Source organism: Gadus morhua, chromosome 4 (genome assembly GCF_902167405.1).
Source record: "Gadus morhua chromosome 4, gadMor3.0, whole genome shotgun sequence".
In the NCBI taxonomy this organism is placed as follows: Eukaryota; Metazoa; Chordata; class Actinopteri; order Gadiformes; family Gadidae; genus Gadus; species Gadus morhua.
The window spans coordinates 33,019,336-33,031,152 of record NC_044051.1 but is presented as its reverse complement, the minus strand read 5'-3'; the positions used below and the strand labels follow the sequence as shown (position 1 = coordinate 33,031,152).

The 11,817-nt window shown below is 42.1% G+C and overlaps 1 protein-coding gene and 1 pseudogene across 1 annotated transcript; both read right to left on the bottom strand.

Annotated features, from left to right (window-relative positions):
- Positions 1-2,425: 2,425 nt before the first annotated feature.
- Positions 2,426-4,121, bottom strand: LOC115542338 (E3 ubiquitin-protein ligase TRIM39-like). The gene is made up of 2 exons (XM_030354592.1): positions 4,035-4,121; positions 2,426-3,929 (listed from the first exon to the last, which is right to left on the bottom strand). Exon 2 carries the CDS (start codon positions 3,925-3,927, stop codon positions 2,590-2,592), a length of 1,338 nt encoding a protein of 445 aa, XP_030210452.1. The 5' UTR covers positions 3,928-3,929; positions 4,035-4,121; the 3' UTR covers positions 2,426-2,589.
- Positions 4,122-9,532: 5,411 nt separating this feature from the next.
- LOC115541729 (E3 ubiquitin-protein ligase TRIM39-like) lies at positions 9,533-11,605 on the bottom strand (annotated as a pseudogene).
- Positions 11,606-11,817: the final 212 nt, after the last annotated feature.

Here is an 11,817-nt window from a genome sequence, read left to right as displayed (position 1 = left end):
AAAATCTCTTCACAATAGTAGAATCGGGATGCCTAATTACTCATGTTTTGACGATCTTCCCGTGTGCACCCCCCTTCAGTCTGCACTACATGGACTATTCCATGTAGTGCGCACAATGAAGTCAAATTCAAAACGGTAAGCGGCAAGAGAGAGAGAGAGAAATCGAGTGAGACATAAATCGAGTGAAACATGAAGCGATCTTACGAAAGCGGGTCACATAAAAAGAAGAAGAAAGACCAAAGGCAGGACTTTTTTTCAAAGCTACCAAAGCTATCCAGCTTTTTTACAGCCACCGCAGTGTCAGCGGGACCGTCGGAGGATTAAGAGCAGCCGTCGACGTCGTTTGCTGTCACGTTACTGCTCCTTTCATTCCAAGTGGCTCTGGCTCAGCCAGCAGCGATGCTAATGACGTGTGTCAACAAACTGACGGAGATGATGCACAACTGGTAGTGAATATTTCTCACTCTCCTTCTTCCACTTCGGTTATTGAAATTGATGACAATAACGATAACAATGACTGCGAGACACGTATTCTTGTGGATGACCCAGCACTCTGGCCCAAGCTGCTGTGTCTTGGGCAGGTGCACACATATTCTTGTGGATGACCCAGCACTCTGGCCCAAGGGCCGCAGATTCACAAAAGCATACTATTACATAGTAATGAAAAATGGTGAGAGGGTGAACAGGTCTTGGTTAGTCTACAGTGAAAGTGCAGACCGTGTTTTTTGCTTTTGTTGTTGCCTTTTTGGAAAACAAAAACAACTGAGTGAGGAAGGATTTAAAGACTGGAATAACCTTGCAATGCATCTAATCAACCATGAAAGGTCTGAAGAGCACAGGAAAAATACTGATAGCTGGAAGCAGCTATCAGTAGGTTTCCACTAGTGGTTTCCAGTAGGTCACTGCTGTGACCTACTGGAAACCCTCAGGTAAATGATGACATAAGGTTAACAGTCAGTGTAATGTGTCAACATAACGAATCTTATTGTTTTGTATGTTATTCTCAATTTTTAAATAGATAATTAACATTTGCATGAAAGAAGGATAGTGACTTTTGTTCATCCCTTGTATGGAGTATCTCATTATGCCATATATTATGCGATATAAGCAGGGGCGGCCCCAGCACATTTGGCGCTCTAGGCGAGATTGTTGACGGGGGGGGGGGGGGGGGGGGGGGTATGGACCGATTGTTGGGGGGGGGGGGGGGGGGGGGGGGGGAATGTAGCCGATACGATTTTTTTTTTTATTTTTTTTGGACGCACTATTTTGCGCTCCCCCTCTAGATGGCGCTCTAGGCGGCCGCTAACCCACCTGTAGGGAAGGCCGCCCCTGGATATAAGGTACATTAGACCGGTAGATGCAGGGGCCCCCAAATTACTGTTCGCCTGGAGCCCCCAAAGGGCTAAGTTCGCCACTGGGTGCAAGTAGTTCTTCCTGCAATGTGTTTCACATTTTAACCTTAAATGGAGTATGTACGGGCCGGGGTGATTCCCTAAACTAAGCGGTCAATGGCTTGTCCAAAGCGTGTGACGTCATCACTCAGCGAAAGTTCAGCACCTTGGAGAGCGACAGCGGAAGACGTCTCCTACTCTGTCTGCTGCGGCTATACCCGACACACCAGCCACCAAGCTGACGCCATATACACGTTGCATTTATTTAACGCCTTCATTTTATTCAACGATGCAATTCGAATAATACTGTGTGTGAGAACGAGACCGCAGACGACTCTTAACAGAACGGCTAATCAAAATAAATGAAGAAAAAAGATAATAGTTTGTAGGCTACCTTAATCATGCGATAAAATGCAAATAAAAGAGAATAATGTTTCACAATGATAAATAAATAGTCCAATGCCAGGTGTACTACAAAAGAGTAGGATTAGGGGCCCACAATGTACGTTCCGCCCCTCTGTGGTGATACCCGCTCCCGCCACTGGGTGACGCTCATAACACTGATTATGGGAGTGCTACTTGTATGCGCCAGGGGACAGGTAGGAGACTATTAGCAAAGACAAGTCAAAAGGGTGTTTACATTAAGATGAGAGGATGGAGAGGAGAACAGAGCTGACAAGACAAAGTAACGGTACTCACACACATGAGGAGTATCATTACATGTAGTCACTGAGACCTTTGTGTAAATGTATAACACATGTTGGGTTGTTGTATCGTGTACGTTTAAAGTAAATCGACTCCTTCGCTTTTCTCCATTTTTATTTAAATCATAAAAGTGTTGTCATAGATTCATACATTTTATTGCATCGTCATTCATGATTCAGAAGAAAAGCAATAATTAGAATATTACGGTGAACATTAATCCCTGAAACAAGTTACACATTACTGCAAACATAAACAACTGTAGGGCATTAAACCTCTAAAAAAACATAAGAAAAAGTCGATAAAGTATGACCTGTAATGTAATAATTTACAATATTTTATACGATTCAGGGATCTTTTCTTAATGAAATGTTCCTTGTTATGTTAAGTAAGACATTACTGCAGTTCTCTCAGATCTCACATAGTAGAGATTCTTATTCAAGAAACCACATTAGTTATTTTGGTTGTTTGATTATTGTATTATTAAACAAAGGTCCTAGTCTGATTGATTGACGGGTGAGATGATAAGGGGGGCAGAGTTGTTACCTTCATAATTATAGCGACCTGGACCGAGGAATGGATAGAGAGGCTCTCTAAAGGTACAGCCAGTAGCAGAGTAGATATGAACCCTGTCTTCCACATCATAGAAGAAGACCAGACCCTCATCATAATCAACAAACACCCCCACCTTCTGGAGCTCAGCTCTCAGAGGGAGACGGACAACAGGATGGTCTCTAAATACCAAACCGTCCTTGTTGAAGTATAGAATCCATAAACCTTTCTCAGGGGTCTCTGTGATCTGACTTTTTCTGTTGATGGACTCTATGGCCACACCTAAACACCATGCAGCCTTATCTTTAACCTGAACCTCAAAGTAAAATCTCCCTGAGGAGAAGCTCTGTCTCGTGAGAACATATACATGCCGTGTAAACCTCTTAGGGTTGTCTGGGAGTTTCTTGACCACCTCTCCATCATGTAGTTGTTTCCCATCTTCAGACAGAATGAGCCTGGGATGAGCTGTATCAGGATCCAGAGTCACATGTACTTCATACTGCTGGACCCTCTTCAGTTCAGCACCACACAGCTTCTTCATCTGCGAGTTCAGTGTCTCCTCCAGCTGATCCAGGGTTCTCCTCGAGGTCCCTACGTATGACGGAGGACGAACCTCCACCGTCGTCCAGTCCCTGGTGGGTGGAGGATCCTTCAGGGATCTGAAGGCCTGGAGGAAATGGAGGGGGTCTTTAGTCTGTGAGAGCAGCTTCATCTCTAAGCTTCTATTGGTCAGATCTTCTATTTCCTGCTCCAGCTCTTTGATGAGGTCTTCAGCTTGATTCACTGTGGATTTCAGTCTCTCTTTAACCATTTGGTTGAGATCATCCCGGCACTTTTCAATGCAGCGCCTCAGAGCTTCGAGGACCTGCACACCATCGGCTATCTCTCTGTCTGCATCTTTCTTGTTCATTTCTACCGTGTCTTTGATCTCCTTAATCTTTCCCCTTCTCTCCTGGATCATCTGCTGAACTTTATATACAATCTTTCCCAACTCGACCGTCTTCACGTCATATTCCTCCTCATCCTCCGCTTCAACTCGTACGGTTGTTCTAAACTGAGCAGCCAGATCTGATAAGAGGAAATTGACCTGTAGATCAGGTCTTGTGTGGAAAATCTTGTTGCAAATAGGACATTTGTACTGAACTTCTCCATCCCAGAACTTTGTAATACAGGTTCTGCAGAAGCTGTGTCCACATGGTGTGGAAACTGGACTGCTGAGCACATCCAGACAGATGGGACATGAAAGGTTTTCCTCAGACCAGGAAATGTTAGCAGAGGCCATTCCTAGACACAGACAAGGTTTATGTATTGAGCAATTCCATTATTGTTTTAATTCCAAAACGGGAAGAGAGGTTGTAACTTCTCTGAAAGTTGTGCTGTTTTACTCACCTTGTTGTTTCTGTCTGTCTGACTATGCGTTTCAAAATGCGTTTTATTTTCTCCCTGATCGAGAGAACTGCTCCACGTCGGGTGTCTTCGGTTTCTATGAATGTTAAGTTTAGTTTCCTGATCAACACGTCCTCTCCACTCCTCTCCTAACACCTGGCTCCTCCCCTAACACCTCGCCCCGCCCCCACGGACACGGAGTTCACTGAAATGTAAGCACTGTTCTTCAAATATGTTGATGTTATTTCAAATTTGTTTGAAAACACAATGTAAGACAAAACATAGACAAAGAGATGGTGCAAAACCAGAGACATTGTGGTGATTTAATGGTGATTTGCTACTGTAACTGGAATTAAGAGCTAAAGAAAACAATTTACTTGAACTTACTTTTCCCTAGGCTGGTATTTTCTCTACAGTCCTTGAAAAACCACCCTTTCACCCATGGTTTGTGATTTAATATTGCGTTAACGCTGCAAGGCGTTCTAACCTCATAAGAAAATTGCGTCATGTGACTCATGGTAGGGCAGACGAACCAGACCAACAAGTTCACTATTCAGAGTCAACACATTCAATGCCAACGCAGAGACAGAAAAACAAACCTCAAATGTGCCGTGGCAGTTAACTATGTCGCATTATCACTGGTGGTGCTTTATATGTAGCTTTAACTTACCAAGGACAAACAGTGTGAGGATCTAAAGTGACGGTCAATTAATATTGTAGATTATTTCTAGTTGTGATTTAGGGTTATCAAGGTGTGATTTAGCAAAATGATGTTCCATTAATCCATTGCACTCTTACGTCATTTCAGTCCATGGATTTCCTTCTATTCCTTCAAACCAAATGAATGGGTGGAGTGTGCTTTCCCTCCTGGCTCCGTAGCCAATCTGGTGACCAAACACCGAACACTCAACTTATGGTGACGGTTCAGCTGAGTTATTACAGAACTAGCTTATTAAAGACCTTTCTACCTGGGTTATCTGGAGAGCCATTTGCAACTCATAACAACTGGACTTTGTCTTTGTTACTCTTTCACTGCAGCCATTAGTTTGGTTCAAAATTATGAGAAATGCTTTAGTGTCTAAAGAAAACCGTCCAAAACCCATCCACCCACGACTTAATCAAGCAGAATAATTGTTATTCCCTTCTAAACAAATTAAGCCTGTAGAAACATTTTGGACAATATGGTCGCAGTAATGACGTAACGTGCAGTCAAGATATGAAGTGAAACCAAACACGCTGTTGGAGCTGGTCCCAGCCCACTCTCAGAATGTGAAAAATGCATACTGGCTGACTTCTGGGAACTGTAGTTTTCCTCTGAGGGGCGGGGCTTGATAGCAGATCAGGTTTTCACCGTCTCTGGGGTGGAGCCAGACCATTTGATTGACGCCTGATAATCCAAAAGTCAGTCAGTCAGTCAGTCAGTCAGTCAGTCAGTCAGTCAGTCAGTCAGTCACTCTCTCTCTCTCTCTCTCTCTCTCTCTCTCTCTCTCTCTCTCTCTCTCTCTCTCTCTCTCTCTCTCTCTCTCTCTCTCTCTCTATGTATATATATATATACATATATATATATATCTCTCTCTCTCTCTCTCTCTCTCTCTCTCTATGTATATATATATATATATATATATATATATATATATATATATATATATATATATATATATATATATATATATATATATATTTATTTATTTATTTATATATATATATATATATATATATATATATATATATATATATAATAACAAGGGGTTACAAGGGGTGAGAGCAAAAAGTAGAGAGAGAGGGACCGACAGACAAACAGACAGACAGAGAGGGGGAGAGATGAATCAAATCAGATAAATCATTGACATGACCTTTAAGATTAGTAGCTAGGCTAGTATTTAAGCCCTCTAGACCCTAAGCCCTCTACAGGACAAGAAAACAACCACTTAAAGCCCAGAGGGAAGGAACCCTGGACCGACCGATAATGAAATACCTCAGTGGACGTTAAAACGCTTTAGAGGGCACAACATTTAACTCAAACGAGGGTTAGATGGTTATCAAGGAGGTTGCTCCTTAATGAGTTGTTGTGGGTTTCCTTTGGGTGCCGCTCCTCCCAAATTCTCCCAAACATTATTATTTTTCGCTTTGAGCTCACTAAAAAGGCCATGTCTGCTGGCGGTGTGCTGCGCTGGATACGCTACTTATGATTTTGTTTGTTTGTTCTTTTAATAAACGGTGACTCAACCATTCCAGGAATCCTTTGGGTGATTTGAATCTCTAGTCCCTGGTGGCCCGACCGGTAGAGCTTGGCAGTTGGTGCCGCGCCCTCAGAATGGCCCGTAGTTCAGGGAAGGAACTGAATTCATGAATTAATTTAGGGCTTTTAATCGATAATTCAAGCAGGCATATTTTCTACACCATTTATAGATCGGTTTCCATTATTTATATTCCCTGACTCCCTCTCTAGGTGAAACACCTGCTGGTTCAGGCATCACCTCTGCACCTCCTCTTATTGAAGCTGAACTGAAGGGGCGTTCACAGGGGAGCCGGCAGCCCTGCAGCCCCACAATGAACAAGGACTGTTGAGGGGCTCAGGGGACCCGGTTGGTTGGTTTGTTTAGACTCCTCGTCCAAAGGATCCCCAATGTCCTCCCTGAGCAGCCCAGACCAGGGGTCTCATTTATAAAACTGTGTGTGGGATCGTTACTAAAAGTGTACGTACGTCCAAAAGCCAAGTTTTGCGTGCTCCCAAAAATATTCAGATTTATAAAACCCTGCGTACGCACACCGTACGCAATCTTTGCTTTATAAATCACAGAGTGCCTACAAGTGTGCGCAGCTGAATCAGCTTCACGTACCGCCCTGTACACGCCCCTTTTTAACCATAAATGGTCAATGCAAATGACCTCATGAATGCGATCTGCATATAAAACAGACTCAGATCCAAGCATTATGTCTTGTCGGAAACAATGGCAGAAGGACTGAGAAAATCAAAAAAGCAAGTGGAGACCCTTGTGGGTGAGATGGAGGCCCGAAAAGTTTTGTTTGGCGGTCACGGGATTGGGATCGCCAACAACAAAAAGCAGAGTGAGTGGCAACATGTTGCTGCAGCAGTGAACTCTGTCAGTAGCACGGAGCGCACAGTCCCAGAATTAAAAAAGAAGTGGTCTGACATAAAGGTAGGCTACATATTTTTATGTAGCCTACCAATAAATCGTTATGGTCCCTAAAGACCCTCTCCCTCCGAATCCTGCCATTTGCTTGGTCCGCCAGAAGTGCCATATGGTGCTGCATTACCACGGCACTCACCTCTGTATTTATAGGGTTACGGTTATAAGACTGACCAAGAACACCTTGGATAATCAGTTTGTAATCACCCACGTAAAATGCTCTTGAACATAACCCCTTTTTAATGCCTGATTCGTCATGAAAAGTTAAGTAACGGACAACGATTGTGAAGAGGAGTGTGGCTTGGTTTTCAACACTTGGGATTTAATTGACATTTGATTATGTGTTTGCAGTGTCACATAAAAATATTATGATATTGACACATGTTGGACAGATGCTTTATTCCATGCAGTCGTGCTGTCAGTGGACAGTATGGAGTGACGGGATCAAATATAGAGATTTTTTCTTCCTTCTATTCTAAGGAGATGTTTCTGGAGTTATAACTGAGAAATAACGTAGTTGACTTAAATTATACTGATTACATAGATTTAACGCATGATACGGGTTGAAATAAAATTCATGAAGGGCGATGATAAAACATAACCGTTCTTCTCACTCTACAATTCTTCTGTCTGACTTCAGTTCACCACCACACCATCTGTGTCTAATTCGCCTTCTCCTTCTCCGAAGCATGCGTACGCATGGGTCAGAGTTTGCTTAGGGCTGCGCAACTTCTCCCGTCAAGTTGGTATTTTATAGATCACAACCTTGGCGTGGAAAGTCACGTACGCCAATTTCAGCACCGTTTTGTGCGTACGCAACGGTTATAAATGAGACCCCTGGGCCTTCATCTCACTGGACGCTCTGGATATAAACGCCTGCTATTGGTCATATTGTGAGTTATAATTTGGCTAACATTATATTCTATAATTGTAGGTGAGAGGTGGTTTAAGAACCGGACAGAATTGCCACAGGCGAGTCTTATTATTAAAACTAATGAGGTTTTGAGCACAAAAAATCTGTCAACAATTCTAAGCTTTCTCTTACTTATCTCATCACATTTTGGACAGGTAGTACTACCTGCAAAGTGTTTCACATTTGTACTTCTTTTTAAGTGGAGTATGTCCATTGGGGGCCAAAGTTCAGCACCTTGGAGAGCGACAGCGGAAGACGTCTCCCACTCTGTCTGCTGCGGCAATCCTCGACACACCAGCCAGAGCCGACGCCATATACACGTTGCATTCATTTAACCCCTTCATGTTATATCAGAGAGAGAGAGAGAGAGAGAGAGAGAGAGAGAGAGAGAGAGAGAGAGAGAGAGAGAGAGAGAGAGAGAGAGAGAGAGAGAGAGAGAGAGAGAGAGGGAGAGAGAGGGAGAGAGAGAGAGGGAGGAAGCAAAGTGGTGTGTGGGTTCAACTTTTTCACTCGATTGAATGGATGTTATCAGTGGTTATCAGCCCAATAGCTATGGGTCAGTAGAGGCCTATTCTACCTCCCAGGAGGTTTAGAAGGCCGTTATCATCAATCCTTATGCTATATATCTAGTCTATATATATATATATGTATTTTTTTTTACATTTTTCGACATAAATGTTTTGAATTATCGTATATCTATCTATATATATATATATATATCTATCTATATATATATATATATATCTATCTATCTATCTATCTATCTATCTATCTATCTATCTATCTATCTATCTATCTATCTATATATATATATATATATATATATATATATATATATATATATATATATATATATATATATACATAAACATTTATTTAAAACATAAATATATGTATCCATATTTATGCTATAAAGACTGAATAAACCGTTCGACAGAGTGAATGGAAGTACGCCTCTGGCCAGCGACTGTTTGCAGCATTTACAGAACTAGGGCTCCCCCTGGTGGTTCAGACATTGATTACTAAATCGACAACAGGTGTGCAGCCTCACCCAGCCCCAGAGACCAATCAGTCTGACTCAGCCAGGTGAGGATGCCTCAACCACAGATCAGCATAAAACCCACAATATTTGACAGAAAATGTACCTATTCCACTGAAAATATACCTATTCCACTGAATACATATTTGACTGCGAATGTACCTATTCCACTGAATACACATTGTACTGATAATGAATCTATTCAATTGAATACATATTGTACTGAGAATATACCTATTCCACTGAATGCATATTGTACTGACAATATACCTATTCCACTGAATACATATTGTACTGAGAATGTACCTATTCCACTGAATACATATTGTACTGAGAATGTACCTATTCCACTGGATACATATTGAACTGAGAAGGTAGTGTACCTATTCCACTGAATACATATTGTACTGAGAATGTACCTATTCCACAGAAGATGTCCCCATTCTGCTTTAAGTACATTTTTATTCAAATCTCAAAAGTTTACAAACATTGTATTGTGTTGTCAAACATGATTCGAAATAATAAAGGAATATATTTGGTTAAAAAAATGACTAATTTTATCGAAATAAACATTTCACATTATGTACGTACACATTATTTTTATCATTTAAAGTATAAAAACAATTCTGATAAAAATACATTGAACATTATAGTGTAGTCTTAGAAGTCATAATGGGTAATATTGTTTATAGTACACAGTGTTAGTGGCTTAATGTATTGGTCCTTGTTAAATGACAGTGAAAAGTATGACATGAATACAGTTCTCTCAGATTCCCATTGTAGAGATTGTAATTCAGGTAACAACATCAGTTGTTTTGGATGTTTGATTATTTTATTATCAAACAAAGGTCCTAGTCTGTTTGATTAACAGGTGAGATGATCAGGGGGGCAGAGTTTATACCTTCTTCATCTAAAAATGGATTGAGGATTGGATAGAGAGGCTCACTAAAGGTGCAGCCAGTAGCAGAGTAGATATGAACCCTGGCATCCACTTCATAGAAGGAGACCAGACCCTCATCATAATCAACAAACACCCCCACCTTTTGGAGCTCAGCTCTCAGAGGGAGACGGACATCAGGGTTATCATTAAATACCAACCCATCCTTATCGTAGTAAAGATTCCAGTAACCATTCTCAGGGGTCTCTATGATCTCACCCTTTCTGTTGATGGACTCTCTGGCCACTCCTAAACACCATCCAGTCTTGTATTTAACCTGGACCTCAAAGTAAAATCTCCCTGAGGAGAAGCTCTGCCGCGTGAGAACATATACATACTCTGTAAATCTCTTAGGGTTGTCCCGGAGTTTCTTCTTTTCATCTTCATCATCATCATGTACTTGTTTCCCATCCTCAGACAGGATGAGCTGGGGATGAGCTGTATCAGAGTCACATCTACTTCATACTGCTGGACCCTCTTCAGTTCAGCATCACGCTGCTTCTTCATCTCCATGTTCAGTGTCTCCTCCAGCTGATCCAGGGATCTCCTCAAGGTCCCTATGTATGACGGAGGACGGACCTCCACCGTCGTCCAGTCCCTGGTGGGTGGAGGATCCTTCAGGGATCTGAAGGCCTGGAGGAAGTGGAGGGGGTCTTTAGTCTGTGAGAGCTGCTTCACCTCTAGGTTTCTATTGGTCAGATCTTCTATTTCCTGCTCCAGCTCTTTGATGAGGTCTTCAGCTTGTTTCTCTGTGGTTTTCAGTTTCTCTTTAACTGTTTGGTTAAAATCATCTCTGCACTTTTTAACGCGACGCTTCAAAGCAGTGAGGACCTGCACACCATCGGCTCTCTCTCTGTTCGCGTCTTCCTTGCTCATTTCTACTGTGTCTTTTATCTCCATCTTTAGTTTTCTCTCCTGGATCATCTGCGGAACTTCAGCCTCTAACTTCCCCAGCTGGGCCATCTTCACTTTATACACCTCCTTTAGAGGAACAACAGGATGGGACCTGTGGTCACCCTCTGTGCAGAACTGACACACACACACCTGGTCAGTCTTGCAGAAGAGCTCAAGTAATTGATTGTGTTTCCTACACATCCTGTCTTCCAGACGGTCCATAGGCTCGACCAGCCGATGTTTCTTCAGGTGTGCAACTCTCTGATGTGGCTCCAGGTGTGTTTGGCAGTAAGAGGTGAAACACACTAGGCAGGACTTCACGGCCTTTAGCTGGGTCCCAGTACAGATGTCACAGGGAACTTCTCCTGGTTCAACACATCGCTGCTTTTTTATTAGTACAGACGTTCTAAACTGAGCAGCCATTCCTGATAAAAGGGTATTGACCTGTAGATCAGGTCTAGTGTGGTAAATCTTGCTGCAAACTGGACATTTGTACTGAACTTGTCCATCCCAGAACTTATTAATACAGGTTCTGCAGAAGTTGTGTCCACATGGTGTGGAAACTGGGCTGCTGAACACACCCAGACAGAAGGAACATGAAAAGTTCTCTTTAGACCAGGAACGTTTAACAGAGGCCATTCTAGACAAAGAAGACATGGTTTAAGTAAAGCAATTCCATTATATTTCTATTCTATTACGCAATTATTCCCTCAAAGTTGTGCTGTTTTACTCACCTTGTTGTTGTTTCTGTCTTTCAGACTATTGGTTCCAAAATGCGTTTTTATCTTTCTCCTGAACAGGAGAACTGCCTGCACGTCGGTTGGCTTGGTTTCTATTAACCTTAAGTTTCG

Coding starts and splice junctions, on each gene's coding strand:
- LOC115542338 (XM_030354592.1), bottom strand. CDS start 3,927: ATGGCCTCTGCTAACATTTCCTGGTCTGAGGAAAACCTTTCATGTCCC.